The 19,176-nt window shown below is 40.0% G+C and overlaps 1 protein-coding gene and 2 long non-coding RNA genes across 3 annotated transcripts; 2 read left to right on the top strand and 1 right to left on the bottom strand.

Annotated features, from left to right (window-relative positions):
* The first annotated feature begins 3,010 nt into the window (after positions 1 to 3,010).
* Positions 3,011 to 6,541, top strand: LOC124275036. Its single transcript, XR_006898192.1, has 3 exons — positions 3,011 to 3,022; positions 3,272 to 3,274; positions 6,428 to 6,541. It is a non-coding gene; the product is annotated as an uncharacterized LOC124275036 (long non-coding RNA).
* Positions 6,542 to 11,865: 5,324 nt separating this feature from the next.
* LOC124275035 lies at positions 11,866 to 15,019 on the bottom strand. The gene is made up of 3 exons (XR_006898191.1): positions 14,702 to 15,019; positions 13,498 to 13,626; positions 11,866 to 11,912 (listed from the first exon to the last, which is right to left on the bottom strand). It is a non-coding gene; the product is annotated as an uncharacterized LOC124275035 (long non-coding RNA).
* A 276-nt stretch (positions 15,020 to 15,295) lies between these two features.
* On the top strand, positions 15,296 to 17,770 carry LOC124275037 (apolipoprotein L4-like). Its single transcript, XM_046710514.1, has 2 exons — positions 15,296 to 15,555; positions 16,736 to 17,770. Exons 1-2 carry the CDS (start codon positions 15,543 to 15,545, stop codon positions 16,993 to 16,995), a joined length of 273 nt encoding a protein of 90 aa, XP_046566470.1. The 5' UTR covers positions 15,296 to 15,542; the 3' UTR covers positions 16,996 to 17,770.
* The last annotated feature ends 1,406 nt before the right edge of the window (positions 17,771 to 19,176 follow it).

Raw genomic sequence — 19,176 nt, 5'->3', positions numbered from 1 at the left:
ATGTACATCCCACAAGTGACATATGGAACTTTTATTCTTGCACAAACGCAGCGAGGATCTACCAAAAGCATCATTGTAATGTTTGCTTTCATATAGGTTAAAGGACCTTAGGGGTCAAAACAATGACTGATCTGTTCAAACTCGGTATCGTGTGTTTGAGTTGGGCAAGGTACAGGATGGTTCATGCAGCTGTACATGTGGATGCATGTTGCCGAATGACGGAAATAGTCTCATGAAAACCATATTTCACCTCACCTCACCTATAGTGAGTATTTAAGGCTAGAGTTTGATGTTTCACCTTTGTCCTCCTCCAGATCATCTCCCAGACTGATGCCAAGCACTTCCTCATCCTGTTCCGAGACGGAGGCTGTCAGTTTAAGGGCCTGTACACCTATGCACCAGAGATGGAAGAAATATTCAAAAACATGGAGTTGGACCAAAGCAAATCACCAACAAAATGGTGGAAAAGTTTTTATAAGTAAGTGAGAATAATCATTTCAAGAAGTGAAAAATCCTGTATTGTTCTTTATCAAAAGTCATTGGTTGTCCAAACACATGGATGATATTATTGGCGATAAACAATTATGTAATTCTATTACAGATACAACTCAGGTGCCAAAAGCTTCACTGATTGAGGTAAAGTCTACCAAGCATATATCTGTGTCTATTGATGCTGTTGTGGTGCACAATGCTTTGTGGAAGACAAGTAAACCTGGCGCTGCTAAGAAATAGATCCTGCTGTAGTCACTGATCTCAGTCACAACACAGTCAAGACACAGTCCAGGGACTCTCTGACAGAGAATAGGAGATAGCTACTTTTAGCCTTCCTTGTAACAGTCACAGACGGCCATCTGGATATCAAATAGTCATCCCTGGCACTGGATAGTGCTTGAAATGTTATGACAGTTGTGTGCATTCGGCCTGGGAAGTATCTCAGCTTTGTGGTAATGGCAAGTTTAATGTGTTCTGTTCTGTTTGGACCATTCTGTGCTGCTTTTAAAGGTGTATCTCAATAATGTGAAAAAGATACTTCATGCCTAGTCACACCGATATGAATATCAATTTTAGCCCAAAATTACACCAGAGAAAATCATTTTGTGGTCATGGTAATGTTTTATAAATAATGTGTGAATGAATACTAAGGGCATTGATACTTTCTACAGCATGACCAAAGATTCAGTGATGGATTTATTTGAATTGAAGTTACAGTAATATCATACAGTTATATTTTCAACAAATCCGACAATACTGTATGTATGGAAAAATTGTTAAGATGGTTATATGGTGTCATGGATGACAATGTATTTAGAAATATGATTTACAGGTAATGGCTTCCCAGATCCGATCCCAGTCTGATACACATTTTGTATAAGATGCCAAGTTATAGGATATAGTCAGGTTAGCTTGGAGTCTGCCGTCACAGTAAGACGAAACGTTCATATGTCAAGCAATATTCCAGCCAACAGTCCCATTAAGCAGAAACTGCATCGGCTATGAAGTGTATGACCTGCTTTGTTGAAATGTGATTATGCAAGTCTTCTCATGTACTGCTTGATAGTCTGTTCACAGTGGCTCATGCCAAACTAGTTACATTTGTTAAATTATTTTAATATATTCCACTACACATGACCATGATTACTACTGCTGTTCTATGTGTGTATGAACCACAGTAGTGGGACATGTGGGACATTATCGTTTTATCCCATTCAACTGAAATGTTAGTGAAAGGTTTGTATTTGATATGGTTCAGAATTTTTTAATTGATTTTAGCCATTATTCACTGTTGATGGAGACTTCGACTTGTTTCTTCAATTTTAATCAACATATACATGAGTATATATCATTGTATATATATAGTATCATGATCTGGCCTCGAAACAACATTTTGTCACACACACAACGTGTAAATGTAGACCCTGCATTATCATCATAACTAATAACCATAATCAATAAACAGACAGCAGAAATGTTCTGGTGTCACCAGTTCAGCAAACCATATTAACAGTGTAAGACATGTCAAGCTTCATTTTGCATGTTATCCTCTGAGACTAAGTCATACTGGAACCTATTGTGTATCAATTATTGTAGGCATGGGTTGTAGGAATGGGAAAGAGGACTGGTAATTTTGGTGATTACAGGATTTATGGTTGTATGTGAAGAGTTGTGAATATGTAGATTTTGACCTAATGTATAAACCCTAGTTGTAGAGTTGAAGACATGCCAGTGAGGCCCAGGCTATTGCTCCCAGTACAGTTGTGGGTCTTTCAGAGTTCAGCTGTTAGCTTCCTGTCCGTCACGGCTGTTTCCATTTAACACTCCTGCGATGACCAATGCTTTTGTGACTGTGGACAATAACCTTCCTTCTATCTCAAGTAGCAATGGTTCTATTTATGCATAATTCTGCTCTGCTTTGCTGTTTGTTCAAACTGGAGTGGCAAGAGATATGCAGCATGGACCTGATGCTTATAGTAGTGTCAGAATTATGTCCCTTTAGCTGCCTTAATCCCCCAGCCAGAGGGTAATCACATAAGAAGAATGATCTTTAAATGACCCTTTGTTTACATTTTAGAAACAGTTGATTTCATTATATATTTTTGTTTCCTGTTAGCAGTAGTTTGGATACCTTTCCTGACAAAGATTCAACATTTTAATTGTTACTTGTGGAGACAGAATAAATACACAGTGTCATCTTGTTACTCCAAGTTGTATGTGCAGCCAGCAAGTACAATATTATTTATGTGTGAGAAAGCCTGTGATACTATTGGCCTTTACAACTTTCAATATGTTGCTGTGACAGTGTGCATCTAAAATGACAAATAAATGTTTGTTGCCAGCTAACACTAGTTTTGTGGATCAGTAAAGTTTTTCCACAGTATTTCAGTCAAATGACAGTGTTATGGATGAATAGAGACTTCTTTTGCACATATGTCCATGATATATATACGCTGTATGAAGTTGTATGGTTGAACAGGTTATCATGTCTGTGTCTGTAATAATTCTCCCAAGTGGATGATTGTCCTCAGTTCTCCAGTGTGAAAATATATGTATATTCTATAAATGAAAATACAACCACCTTTGTACCCACTCACTACCACAGCTTCTTTCAAATAATCGGCGGTGGGGTAGCCTAGTGGTTAAAGTGCTGGCTCGTCACGCCGAAGACCAAGGTTCGATTCCCACATGGGCACAATGTGTTAAGCCCATTTCTGGTGTCCCCCCGCCGTGATATTGCTGGAATATTGCTAAAAGCGGCGTAAAAAACTAAACTCAGTCAGTCTCTTCAAATAATCAAATCCAACCAAATAAATCGGGGTTCGCACAGGTTTGAAAAAGCCTGAAATTTTGACATTTTGCACTAAAAGGGCCTATATTTATTTAATTTTACCAGGAAACTAAAAACATAAGAAAATACCTTTGCAATGAAATGTGCGTTAATTTATCTCCAAAGCAAAACTTTCCCAGTGCAGCAAAGTGTAGCTACGAGTTATTTCCCCTGCTTGCTGGTCCCGCAGTTGACCTTGAGTGTATTCAACTACATCTACCTACTGCGTGTATGTGTTATACCTGTTTCTATAGTTCCTTAAGAATGTTGATTGGGCCTTATGACAGAATGGAGATACTATGCACTATTTTGGTTGTGTCATCCTACTGCCTGTAGTAGCTTAAAGACTCAACCATGATCCATGCAGTCTTAAAAACACATAGATAAATTTGATTTATTTCTCTTCATGTTCATATTATTTTTCTGATACATATTTCCTTTTCCTAAATACACCATAAATTCTATAAAGTGTAACAAGGCTTTAGGTGCCTGGGAAGCTTGAGGAATAGAATAATCTTAACAAGAACACAAGATTAGGGCAAATGTCAAGGCAGTACAGCACTTCACAGAATACTGAGTAACAGTCTACCACCGGGTATTCTTTGTCAAATTACGTCCTTTCATATCAGTTACAATAAGTAACCTTGGTAACAACTGTCTATCATAATAATAATATTTGACATTGTAACACTATACCCATGCATACATTGTAGTCCTTACAATAAGATACCATATAAGATTAAAAGGTACAAAATGTCATTAACATGAATATATTAGCTTACAGCTTGAATAGAAACTGATTAATGTCAGTGGAGTCAAACCCTGAACATACAAGATAAACATTAACAACAAATGAGTTGGATTTAATGGCTCTGAACAGTATTCAAGCTATATCAGCTCAGTATCAGTAACCACAGAAGATGCAGGTACAAGACATTAACCACTTGATGAAAGCAACACAGGAATGGTACTGCCAAACCTAGAAACATATTCCAGATTCAAACCCATGATGGAGCTAATTGCGGCAATATGCAACTGGTGACCCCTCAGGACACGAGAACTGGTTAATAAAGATGTGTATAGGGTTACCTGTAGCAAAATTAATACCATAGGACCTTTTGTATGATAAGTATAAAACATCACAGTGCACGAAGAGCACGAGTTGTTTTGATATGAACACTTGGATGTAACTGTCAGGGAATAATGCGTAATGCTGCAGTCAGCAATGTTTATATTCCTTTAAATAATCAATCTGACAAGAGATTGCATGGATCATTACTCATACTTTCAAGCAATGATCCACAATCAGCTAAGTGACTGGGCCAGATGATCGATGTTAGTCAACCCTTACAAGCAGAAGTTACTGCGATTAAATTCTCACCAAAAAATTAGCCAAAAGGGTGGTACCACAATCAACCAGTCTGCAAAGCAGAGTCAACCAAATATTTGTCAAAAAAATATTACATTCATTTAGTTGAACTGAACCCTATTTACAAAGCTAAAGCAAAGGCAGTTACTGATAAGGATGTGCCAGGTTCTTAAATGTCTGGGTATAAAACATGTAATAAATTAAATAATTACATAACCACTTATATATGAGCATATTGCTCCATATACAACATACAAGAGTAAAGTCCTTCAAAAGGTTCCTCTCATGATAAATAAGATCCCTTCTTTCTCATGATTCTAGTGCTGAAAACACAAACAGTAAATGCATTTTATCAGGTTTTACAGTTCTGAGTCAAGTAACTTACATCCTGAAGGACAAAATAGGAACAAATTATCTAATTGTAAGTGTTAAAAGCAGCTCTCATAACACAAGCAGTAACCGCAGCTGATTGTCTACCAACATTTGTTTGATAAATGAGTGTCATCAAGGATTGGAAGTTTCGGGGATCAGTGTAGTGCTGTATCTTATGCTGTGTCTTCCAGTGATGTTCCAGAGTTGCATGAATGTCCAAGTGATGCAGGGTTGGGAGATCTTCACCTCCTGTGAAACCCCCAGAGAGGCAGGGGTGGGAAGCTAATAATGAGATGACTGTCACCACGATGTTGAGTGACGTGAGAACACTGTCAGAATGGAAGGACCAGCAGAACCTAACAGAACCATCCCTACTGATGTCCCTGTTCTGGCAGCAGGACCATAGAGCTTTGTTTGTTTTGATCAGGCTATAATGTTTCAAATCCAAATAAAACAAAAATACAGTTTGACTGAACCTGTTTTGTAACACAGTCATGATAAATTTGTTTCTTTAAATAGAACTATGCCTTTTGTCACATTTCCATTCAACAATATGATCAAGTTAACTTATTTATGTATATATATTTTACTCTTGCATCTTATCACACTGTACAAATCAGTACAACAAGAAATGCAACTTACGGGAATGAAAAGGAAACAAGCATAATTTCTTGCTTTACAGATTTTCTTGGTAGGGACAGCAAGTAAAATTTTGGAGATATTTTGAAGTTATTTTCCAGAAACAAAACCTCTTATAGAGCTTTCACACAAATACAGAACACCTTGTTCTTTAATTTGTAAAATTAAAAGCCAACTTGTTCACATAACATAAAAAGTCAAAAACAAAGAAAGCTCCACATGAATTCATACATGACAATAACCACATGACAGTTTCAAAATCAACTGGTCTTGGTGGATCTCAAGTAGTCCTCACCAAAACATGTAATACTGATCACCAATACTCTGTCTTATTGTACAAGGTCAATACTTACTGATTAACAACATCAAAACAAAATCAAAGCAGGAAAATCTGTGTGTTCCAGATTTCCATCTCCATACAAAGTCTATTCATAGTTTCCCAACATATCACTAGATCATCGGGCCGGCATTTAATAAATCCCTCTTATTGATTTGACCCCCCACAATGTTTTCTTGCCTAAGGGATGTAACTCTGGCAATGTCAGCACATTCACCAACCAGTTCCTAATATACAAGTGTTAGGGACAGGTCACTTATTATTGGTGGTGGGATTGGTCTTAGGAATGCAACTGTGTTTCACACACGGCAAACAAACAAAGCCCTTTTCTGAATATCTTTATATCAGGGTGATATGAAAATACCCCAGTCTGTTGAACATCATAAAGTTTGGTTTGTTTGAATGTTGTTTAACACTGCACTCACAATATTCAGTTACATGGCTGCAGTCTGTCAATAATATAGTCTGGACCAGACAATCAGTGATCAACCTCATAAGAGCATCGATCTACCCAATTAGGGATACGATGACATGTGTGTCAACCAAGTCAGTAAAGTCTGACAACCCGATCCCATTAGTCACTCCTAGTAAAAAGGATGGATTACTGAAAACCAATTCTAAACCCGTACATTCACAGGTGAACTTTATGAAGAGAAACAACTACAGGTGCCATAAAATGAGATATTACCAGAATCAAAGCATTTATATTGTATATTTTTATTATTTCCTGTATATTTTCAACAATGTTCGATGTCATAGAAAGATTACTTTAAGACACTAGAACTGTGTAATGTCTTCAATGCTTTTGACCCCACCCTGACCCTTTAGCAATCCCACCTCTTCTGTTGTGATATTATTCCATGACTCCTACCTTAATCTCGCCAGCCCACCACCCCCATATGATGAATATGACCTGTCCTTTAGTGTCCAACACTGGCAGGTACTTCAAAGAAATGCTGTTCTAAGATATAAACATAAAGTGGAGGGAAACTATGGACAACAAGTGGTACCCCAGGGAACTGCTGTTGTATCAGGTTGAGTCTGTATTGCCCTTAGAGAGCTGGGAACAATGTACTGTAGTCACACAGGCAGAAGGGTATCTGTGGTTTCTATACTGAGTACTTGTGCACACTCTTGATGCTGTGTCTTCAACTGCCATATGGAACTTGTCACTGGCACCAGAATGTTGCAGGAATGGCACGATCAAAGTCTTGTTGAGTCATATATATCACAATCTTGCAAAAGCTGTAAAGGAGAAAAGCTCATTTTATGGAACTATCATTATTTTTATCAATGATTTTATAAAACACTCTATAGAATAGAACAAAATAGAATACATGTATAACAAAAGCAATCAGAAAATCACTATCAAATCCGTCAATGTTATATAACAAGAATAAAGACATAATCTTGATACTGGTGGTTGTGGAGGTGAGAAGACCTATAAAGCTACAAGGTGTGGTGTGGTATGGCATGGTGTGTTTGGGCTTGTAATAGCCATGATGATGCCAGTTATTTTAGTGCTAGCCCACTGAGATACTATGCCTTAGTTTAACATGTATACCCAACTCTCCCACACACAGTATAAAAACCTGCAAACCAACCAGTCCTTGTTTAAATCCAATAATGCCCTGCTTCAGGCAGGGAAACAAGGAAGTGCCATCTACTGAAGTATTCTGGTATGTGAGCCAGGGATCAGAAACAATCGACCTTATGCTCAGTTCACTACACTTCAGATGGACAACACATTGGAAACAACAGGAGAAAATGATATTCTACATACTGATGCAATCAGTCAAGGCTAATATATATGAACAAAAACTAGCCATCACCTAATTGTTTGATCAGCATTCTAGAAGTGGGCAAGTCCAAAAGAAACATACAACTTTTATGGATGACGACTTCTTGTTTATTGCATAGAGCAACATTTCGATGTAGATTCTTACATCAAGCTAAAAGTGACTTCAACCAAATGGTGAGAATGTATCACCTATGAAAGACAGAAAAGTCTCAAACACTATCACAAGCACAGCAAAATACAGCTGCAACGATGGAGCTGATGTGCCAGTGTTTCAGTTATGTAATAGCATATCAGCCTTCCTGTTGAGTGTAATGCTATGACTGTCGTTGAAGTGTAGGATTAATGACCATTACAGTACTGAAACAGTGATCTTCCCTTTGTAGAGTCAGCCTACACACCTCTGTTGTTAGCGCCACCTTCATCTACAAACCTGACTTAGTTATGCCTTTGTCTTAAAACCTGGCTCTTGTTCACTCAGCCCTTGTCTATAAAATTGTCATTATTTCAACCTCCATCTCTAAAAACCGGGCAGCTTACAAACGAGAGGCCATCTGAAAAAAAGCCACCTTTATTCTACAGATCATATTAAGTTTAGAAATACAACAGTCACAGTGTTAGACAGGAAATGAGTCTAACCATATCAGTACAAACCTGAAAGTGGCAGGTTCAACCTTTAAGGTGTGAGTCCAGAGCTGGCATGCTTGACTGGGTCGCTTCCTTGGCCTTCACGAACGATGTGGAGAGATATGTTTCAAACGATGGTAATGTCAACGGCACGTCAATTGCCTTGACTGCGGTCTGGTCCGGCATCACTGTCACTTTCTTAATTGGAGCCATGGTCTTTAACCTTTCAAGGTTCTTCTTGTGTTTGGCACCTGCAGAATACAATATCCTTTGTCTGTGAAGGCAGGATCAATGCACTTCAGGGGAAATAACTTTAAAAATTGCTTGTGTACTCCAGTACAGCGGCACATGTAAAATCACTTGCCGTGATAACGTTTCCACTATACAGGACGATTTTCTTGTTGATTTTTTAAATAAGCAACATGATGAACATTGGAAAGTCAACTGGACACCGGTACAGTGTGATATACAAATTTGCATGCCCGACAGAAAAAAACACTGGACTGGGACGTTTGGCAATGGGTTATTTCCACCCCTACACTTTGGTGTATATTTCAAAAAGTGAGAAAGTGAATGTTGTGCCACAAATAATCAAAGCAAACCAGCAACTGAAGCAGTCGCAACATCCCACACCAATGTGGTCTGAAGACTTACAATCAGTCAGAAACCCTGACTTCCCTTCTTACAAGCAGCTATTGGATGCTGGGCACCTGATCTAACCAGATGCCTTAATCATAAAGTTTAATGACTATGAAAATAAGGCAAACTATTCCTCAATCATGTTCTCAGTCCCTCTCACCTGATTCTGAGGCATCCAGCCTCTCTTGAACTGAAAAGGGCATGGGTTGACATATCAAACAGTAATGCATTCCTTTGGCATGCCAGAAACCAATTATTGTGATTTCAACTCCTGCCATCGATTATGTTTCTAGGTTTGTCGGGACCCTATCCATGCTCTGGGTTTCATCAACACGTTGAACATCTGCATCACTTGGAGTTTTCTCCGACATTAAGTGGCCATGCCATGAAAGACTTGGAATACTGTTCATTAAACCAAAGTTACCTACTCAATAGCCTCCTCAATAACTCTGAGGGAGACAAAATAGAACATCTGACTCCTGATGCACCACGGCCCATAAAAATATGTTACCCCCAAAAAAATGTAACATAGCTGCCCAAGAGCCAATCATCTGTTAGCCTAACAGAATGGAATGCTAACATGTTACAGCTGTAGCAGCCTTATCCCACATGACAGGAGACGAGACTGACTGTGTTTGTTATAGCAAAACATGTGCACTTTGCTACTCCCCACCTTCTCTGTGTTTATCTAGCTGCTCCTGGGAGTTGACCTGTATCTTGCAGAAGCCACAGTATAACATCCCAGTCGCCTTCGTAGGCCCAGCTTCTGCAATAACCAGATATTGGCACATGTACTATTAAAATGAGTATCAAGGGTAAATCGACTTTACCACAGTAGTAAGTACTGCTGGAAATGCTCAGCTATTTGTGGGAAGTGGGCATCATGAGCGAGTTAGGTTTTATGCCGCTTGTAGCAATATTCCAGCAATATCACGACAGGGGACACCAGAAATGGGCTTCTCACATTGCACCCATGTGAGGAATCAAACCTGGGTCTTCAGCATGATGAGCATATGCTTTAACCAATAGGCTACCCAACAACCCGTGGGCATCATGAACTCTGGGGATGCCAATATTGGTCACTGGGTTTTGGTACTCTATGCTCTTACACAAAATACATGGCTGCCGGTCATTTGCAAAGCACCATTACAGGTGACTACAGCAGCCACCTCATCCCCTGTAAATAGTGATTTACTTTCACTGTGCCACTCATTCATATACACTGAAGTGACAATATAACTCTAGTTGACACATCAGTTCAAAGCAGCAGAAATTACTCAATCTTTGGCTGTTTTAATACATGTATTATTATACAAAAGAAAACACAATGGAATTTAGAAAGTGGTTAAATGTAATGCATTTTTTTCTATTTGGGATTACACTTTCCTAGTAAAGTACATATTCTAGTATTTTTGCTGGGTTGAGTCCCATCCAGGATTCGAACCCACACCCTCAGAGTCGGGCAGCTAATTGCCAGCACACAAAGTCAGCCCTCCATCCCCTCAGCCACCGCGGCTTCAACATCAGATGGGACTCAACCAAACAAAAGCACAAGAATCTGTCGCTTTACTAAGAAAGTGTAATCCCAAATATAACATGTTATAAAAAAGTCATTCTTCATTATTTGTTTGATTAACTTAAACATGATTCAGTACAAACTGCATAACATAACAATACCCTGTGACTGCTAAAAACTATGAGGGAATTGTGTTCCCCATAACTGAATGTGAAGGTAGCCAAGTCTGTCCAACCATGCTTGCCCAAGATATTACATCCAGTCAACTGAATGTTATAACAAGTTTTGCATAGTTATCTCCCTTACCACCCTGGTTTCTTCTTGAGTTTTCTCTAAGTTGCCATGCACAATCTTCATCCTCTTGAAGTGTTTGCTGCTGCTGTAGTGTTGCTGGGCTTGCACAGTTGAATTGAAGACTATGTTGCGCAGAGAACACATCCCTGCTTCTGCCTGCCCCTCTGTAGACTTACGCTTCTTCACACTGCCAGGCTATCAGGAAAATAAATCACACCAAATCATATGTGATCAAGTGAATATGATTTTATGTCACTTCTTTCTAGTAATGCGTGTAAAGGTTTGTTCCTCCACCTCCCACCATAACTATAGTGAGTGAGTTTAGTTTTACGCCACTCTCAGCAATATTCCAACTATATGGCGGCGGTAAATAATAAAGTCTGTAAATAATCGAGTCTGGACCAGACAATCAAGTGATTAACAGCATGAGCATCGATCATTGGGAACTGATGACATGTGTCAACCAAGTCAGCGAGCCTGACCACCCCGATCCCGTTAGTTGCCTCTCAAGACAAGAATGGGTTACTGAAGGTCAATATTCTAACCCGGACCTTCACGGGTCCCACCATAACTATAAAGCAATACTGACCCATCTGACCAGTAGTTAAAACATTCATTAGCCCTGATGAACAGGAACTATCCCTTACTACTGCACTTACATCTATAAACATCTATCTCTATATATAATAAAGTGACGGTTAGAAGTTTAGTCTGTGTTAAATACAGTGGCTTTGATATAGATAAGGCTTCTCTTCCGGGTTTAAACAAGCCGCTATCCCCACGCAGTCATTTTTAGCAAGTATTAGTGCTTGAATGATTACGAATCTGTGTTGTATCAAAGGCAATTACATCTTGGCCTTCTCCTCTACTTGAACATGCTCCATTGTTACTAGTAAGAGAGCCGCCCGGCAATACTGGATGGACACAAACTGCTGCTGTTGTGGTGGCTCACCTCTTGTTCCTGTGAAACTGCACCTACTCCTGGTGTGCTCGTCAGTCCTGGAAACAGTATCAAAGCTGCCTTTTGACAATAATAAACTAAAGTAATCCTTCGGTAACACTACGTATTCTTTATGTAGAACAAACAGTTGAAACACTGTGGGTGACAATTGTGTTGGTGTAACCGTGCAGTATATAACAACTTGTCAGCTTATTGATATGTAACGCCACCTAATGTTGAAACTGCCTCCGTGTTGTAGTGGTTAGAGCGTCCGCCCGGAGAGCGTTAAAGAGCCAAAAACGTTAAAATATGGTACTTTGTTGGTCCTTGCCTGGCGCTCGGCATTAATGGGTACAACAAGGACTGGTCGGCTCGAGTCAGTACAATGTAATGTGTCTGAGTGGGTTATTCATGCTTCACTGCGGCATTGTATCTCTGCGGGCAAGCACTATGAAACCAGCTTAAGTCTGGGCTAATACAAGCAGCCGCACACACATACACACACATGCACGTCGTCATATGAGCAGAAATATTCTCAAGCACGACGTTAAACCCAATTTCACCTCACCTCACCTAATGTTGAAGAGAATAAAATCTGCCAAAATGCTGATGTCAGAGGCTTTCAAGGGCAAGTCTTAGACCATGGTGACCCTAGCTAAGTTTTCAGGAGATTACAGGCTTATGACAGTTCAAAAATCAAATATGATGAAACATTCATCACAGTGACATATTTGCATGTATAAGGAGGTTTCCCTTGAAGTTGAAACAAATCCACCTCTTTTTGCTCATTTAAGCCACTCTCCCGCATTTTACAAGAAGGGTTCAAAAGAGTCCCAATTTTTTACTCAAGTACCTAAGGTAAATAACTCAAATCATACTTGATTCTCCAATAATAAGAAACTGTTACATATGCTTGTTTGTGATTTCATAACTGACAGAACAATCAACCGGTGAAATAAATTATACACATTAAAACTCAACTGTTTCACATTAGCTGAGCAGTACATCTCAACAACGACATATACTATGTTGTGTAGGTTTGTTTGCTCTGTTCCTCTGTTCCTCCTACTGTTGTGTTCCTCTACATTAAAATTTTAACTTGTGAGGTGAGGTGAAATTGGGTTTTAACGTCGTGCTTGAGAATATTTCGCTCATATGACGACGTGCATGCGTGTGTATGTGTATGTGCGGCTGCTTGTACTAGACCAGACTTAAGCTGGGTTTATAGTGCTAGCCCACTGAGACACCATGCCGCAGTGAAGCATGAATACCCTACTCAGACACATTGTACTGACTCCGAGCCGACCAGTCCTTGTTGTACCCATTAATGCCGAGCGCCAGACAGGGACCAACAAATACCATATTTTAACGTTTTGGGTATGCCGCGGACGGGGATCGAACCCGCGACCTTCCGCTCTCCGGGCAGACGCTCTAACCAGTAGATTACGGAAGCGGTCATTTTAACTTGTACACCTAGCAACAGGATATTTTCTTAAACAACATTTTCCAATGATGGGTATAAAATAGCAATATTATTTAGTATAGGGTATAAATTGCCATGTACCATACTGACATTTAATAGACAATTCACGATTTGGGTTATTTTGTCATTCATTGTTCTCGTTTGATCTCAGCTGAACTCACCCTCCACAGGCAGTCCTGCAGCCATCATCTTCTTCTTGTGTGCTTTTCCTTTCATATGCTGCTGCAGCTGTTCCGGGGAATTGACAGTGAGACTGCACACTGTACATGTCGACATTATGCTCCTCAAATCTATAAAATTGGAAAACAAATTATCCTTGTGGAGTCCTACATATGCACAAAAGCAATCTTAACACACCACAACAATCGTAACTCCCATACTTTAACACAGACCTACAATGGCCATAGCGTTAAGTTTGATTTAACTTTCAACATGTATAAGTTGTAATAGCTGAAAATAATAATAAATACATCTGCCTGGACTGACTTGTGATTATTATTCTCATATTTCAGTATCATCATGTTTTAAGGGCTTTTTGATTTCTGTGTGTTCTTCAGGGGATAAAATAATCACCCTATTTTAAACAAATATGTAGGTACTAATTAAATCTGTGACAGGAGACACATGGTAGACAATGGCAGGCATGACAGGGTAAGAGTTCCGCCCGTAACCCCCGCTTGAAATGTATTCTATTTATTAGGATTATTTCGAGGGTTTAGGGTTAGATTTTAGGGTTAGGTTTAGGGTTATGCATAGGCTGTTTATAAAAAAACATAGACACATTTTCTTAAGCATATAATGATTTTAAACAATACGTGGGTTACGGGCGGAAATCTTTCCCATGACAGTCTTGGTAGACAACGGTACACATGGCAGTCTTGGTAGATAATGGACATGATGGGGACTGTTCCCATGGTAACAGTAATTCAGGTAAAATTATTTTTGCTACCACGAATACAGGACACACACCTAATCTGAATATCCATGATTATGCTATCAAAAATCGTCCTAAAGGATTAAATATTTTAATAGCCTGATAATTATGTTATTTGTAGTCTTAGTCTGACATGTCTGTAGATGCTAATGTTGAACAAAATCCACCTCTGAATAAGCTAGAAGCACCGACATCAAATACCATTAGTGGCATCCCGTATTTGCCAATGCAGGACTGACTCGGACTAAACTACAAATGTTACACGGAACGCATTCTAAAATACCAAAAATGGCACCATAAATTCAAGATCTATCAGCCTTGTTTGAAATATCTACGTAATTAAATCTAGAACACAGAAACAGGTTCACACCAACGAACACAAGTACACGATTAGAACAAACAAAACAGAATTATAGCATGTCAGAACGAACCGTAAAAACGCGTCAGTTTAAGCGTCTTTGATTAATATTCTGCGTTATCTCGGTCGTCGCTATTTTACACCCTCTCAGATAACATGGTGTGGGACTGAATTTATCGACTTGTACACCCTGGTTGCATCTCGCGTATTACTCAAAGTGACTGTCATTGTAGGTGCGCGCCGAAAATACATGTGCGCCAGCGAGGACCGTATGTAAACAACGGAAGAGACAAACACATGTGACAGGTTTCATTGGATAGAATAGTGAAAGATGTTTAAGTTTGATGTTGTTTAAAGCGCATCCATACAGTAAATAAAACTGACCGCAATTTTAAGTATTGTCATGAGTAATCTATTTTTCCAAATGCGGCCGCTGTTTCCAACACACCTAGCGTGGGGAGACCATCTATGTAGGCAGTTTTCGGCGATTTTTAAAATATTTTGGTAAGAGATGGAAAGGTATGGTCTGCATATGAAATGTAGACGGATATCTCAGCATTTCAGAAAAAAATACAGTGAGTCTCAGTTCAACGCCTATGCGGTGATGCGGCCGCTGTTTCAACACACCTACGCGCACACACGAACACGGTGGTGGAATATACTGATGTTGACTGGGTTGACACTGTGTCATTGATACCACTGTGTCATTGATACCAATGAATCACAACGCTTGCCGACTGACTACATAAAGTTTGTAATATTAGACGAGAGACAGGCAGAGGCGTTGAATTGCCTCCCTTGAAAATGGTACAGTCGATAAATTCAGTCCCACACCGTGTCATCTGAGAGGGTGTAAAATAGCGACGACCTATAATATCAGCCCTTATATCGATTGAAACTTGCACTGCGACACAATGGGAAATTCAAGTAAGTACATGTTTATGTCTTTTATCATCAAATCTGTCTTCTATTATGCAATATGTTGGGTGAATAGTATGAGCATTCTATACTGACAATAAGGATCTGATTTTTACATGCGCTACATATCTCCCGCTAGATTTAGAAAATCTCCCACACGCTATCAAATCAGACAATTTTGCTTAATTACATATCTTTGCCATGCAATCCAGATGGGCCGTTATACATGGCGAGGAATGTGTGTTTCATTTATAACGACCGAGTGTGGAATAACGAGGGACGACAACGCCGTGTCGTATAACGGGGATTCGCTGTATATCTAAATGATACTGATAGAATAATTGAAGCATAAAATGTACAACTGAAGGTTCACAACAGTTTAATATCACAGTAGATGAAACTTCGTTCATCTAAAGTTATTGATGTCAGATTGACATTCTCTCTGCAACATAAAGTAGTCTAGTATATATCGTAACGTATTGCACACGGTATTGTCAGCGAGCGCTGAAGACTTTGCTGATGTCAGACATTATCAGCCCACACAACACATTGAGCACAAGTATTATCAATTCTCGAGGAATTGACCTCCTTTGAATTTGCCGACCCCACACTGTTAACACGGACGCGCGTGAACTTGTAGTGTTTTCGTGGAGACGCACATTCCAGTCGGTTCAAAGGCCGGATCGCCTAGGTTATAAGAGCCCGTTCATTATCTATCTGTCTGCCTGTCTGTCTGTCTGTCTATCTGGGCTGGAGACATTAGAACCTACTTTCCGAATATAATTAAAATTTCCTAAATGTGTTTATGCACTTCATTTCACCTAAAACGTAGTTCTGATCTTTCATGACATGTGAGGGGCTGTGGGGTAGCTTAGTGGTTAAAGCGTTCGCCCGGGTTCGATTCCCCACATGGGTACAATGTGTGAAGCCCATCTCTGGTGTCCCCCGCCGTGACATTGCAGGAATATTGCTAAAAGCGGCGTAAAACCCAACTCACTCACTCGCTCATGACCTGTGATGATCCAGATTAGAGGCATCCAGATTAGAGAGGATCTCTGACTTTGATGCCATGTGTCTACGCGAACTAGATTTCTGGGGATCGAATCCTAACGCGGGTCCAATGAGGTTGTTGTTGTCCACGTAGTGCACTCCAGTTTACATGTGCTTCAATATTATGTTCTATTCTTAGGAGACGACAGCCTGGAGCAGACATCTTCGGACTGTCGCGACGCTCAGAAACGAACTGCACGTAAACTGCGGACGCTTGCGCGGGCGTTGCGAGAGAAACAGAGACAGATGAATATTGCTAAAGTGTCCTTCCACTCTGCTGGTATTGTTTCCGGTGGATTGTCCCTCGCAGGCGCCATTCTCGCTCCTTTCACTGGAGGTCTGTCCATCGCACTTATAGCAGTAGGTGGAGGAATGGGGAGTAGCTACCGGGGTAGGTGACCTGACAACTCAAGCAATTGAGTTCACCGTTGTCAACAAGGCAATAGAAGACGCCCAAGCAGAACTCGACCGGCTGAGTAGGAAACTGAAGAAATTAGTCGAAGAACTAACAAGTCGACTGAAAGGCTACGGAATGTCAGCATATGAAATTGGGCGGATGTTAAAAACAAGTGGTGGCATGGCATATGGGGTTTATTCGTTCCATCAACAAATCAAGAAAGCCATTGCCATCGTAAGAGCAGCGTCTCATGCTCAGAAGATTGCACTGTCCCTAGACGGTGGACAGGTTGTTGCCGATGCTGTTGAAGGTGCAGTGGCCGGAGCGAGAGCAAATCCGAAACTCGCAGGTGGGGTTGCTGGGTTTAAGGCTCTCAGCAAGGGTGCCAAAGCCCTCCGCGTTGCCGGTGGTATTGGGACAGCGATAGGAATTGGTTTGAGCATTAAAGGACTTGTTGAAGACAGCATCAAAGTTGAAATTAATGTATCTGAAGTGGCAGATGTGCTGGAAAAAATGGCCGACAAGTTGAAGGAATGCTGAACCATCACGAGCGACTGCATGTATGTATTGAACAGAGGTGTTCACGTGACACAAAGGGGAATAACTCTCTCATCGGCCAGAGTATATAATTCCACAAATGGCAAATCCACTATTCATTTGTATCTGTGGTATAAGGCGTTGGTACATTTCATAACATTGCGCTGTCTATTTTATCAATCTGTTATCTTCTCGTATATCTGGTTTCTCACTGCATTGCCACCCTGAAACATCATTTGTATTAATAAAACAGATGCGAGTGTCAGAACTGGTGAAGCCGCTACCAATATTCCAGCACGGCGGGGACACCAGAAATGACATATCTGGGGAATGTGTGTTCACTAGAATAGCAGACAGAGAATATGTTGTGACCACGTGTCCTTTCGTTTCTGTCCAATGATTATTGTTTATACGTGACATATATTTTGTTTACTTTCAGACAAAATGACTCTTAATCTCAGACAGTCTGTACTTTACATTGGTTCCTCTTTAATGTATTCTCTGGGATGTATTACAGAATTTTGTATATTTTGAACATTTGTTATTGTTTTATGTACATGGAGTGCCCAATCGTCGCAAATATGTTAACTTGTAGAAAAAAATATTCAAGATTTCTTCACATTCTTCACATTTTGTGATTAGAATCCGTCATGCACCCTGAATATGTATCGTCACATTATGTCAGTTGTACAGTCGTACTCGTTTGTACATGTATGTTCCATATCATCCATACGACCGTCTCCGCAGTGTAGTGGTTAGGGCGTCCGCCCGGAGAGCGGAAGGTCGCGGGTTCGATCCCCGACCGCGTCATACCAAAAGACGTCAATATATGATACTTGTTGTTCCCTGCCTGGCGCACGGCATTAATGGATACAACAAGGACTGGTCGGCTCGGAGTCAGTATAATGTGTCTGAGTGGGGGTATTCATGCTCAACTGCGGTATAGTACATCAGTGAGTTAGCACAATAAAACCATCTAAGTCTGTGCACGCACGTCGTCATATGAGTGAAATATTCTTAAGTGCGACGTTAAACCCCATTTCACCTCGCCATATCATTCACACAGACTGATTTGTCAGCTCCCCACAACAGCTAGTTGTAAAGGGACAGGGCAAGCACATTTCGGTTTTGTCGTTCAAACGCAATTTATAAGCAGCCAATTCAAAGTTTATTTAAGGTGAGAAATCAGCCGTTCTTTACATATCACTACAATGAATACACCGTGAGTAAATGTACAAAAGTTTGATATAGATCTATTTACACATAATAAAACATTTAGACGAAACATTGTGTATTCAGTCTCATCCACAGAGGAAAACATGTTAACAGCTCTGAAGTATTGTTGTAAAATCCAGTATGTTCATTACTAATGTTAACAGCAAAACAGACTATGACTATAGCATATTCTACAGGATGAATGACAACTGTTTGCCACACATTAGATGTTGTCAACCTGTTGTTTGAATATTGTCATGGGGTCACAGGTGAGGCAACCTGCAAGAGCATACCGAGAAAATGGTGTTTCACAAAAAAAGCCGATCCTGCTGAAAGGTTTCTAAGACAATATATTAAAGGTTCTGGCATTCTTGCCCTTATGAAAGAAGCATTTCGTTAAACGGCTGAACTTCTGAGTTCTGAGACTTCAC

The sequence above is a fragment of the Haliotis rubra genome, unplaced genomic scaffold (assembly GCF_003918875.1).
Source record: "Haliotis rubra isolate DU_JTF1 unplaced genomic scaffold, ASM391887v1 Scf1974, whole genome shotgun sequence".
Taxonomy (NCBI): domain Eukaryota; kingdom Metazoa; phylum Mollusca; class Gastropoda; order Lepetellida; family Haliotidae; genus Haliotis; species Haliotis rubra.
The sequence above is the reverse complement of the archived record's forward strand: the minus strand, read 5'-3'. Positions and strand labels throughout refer to the sequence as shown.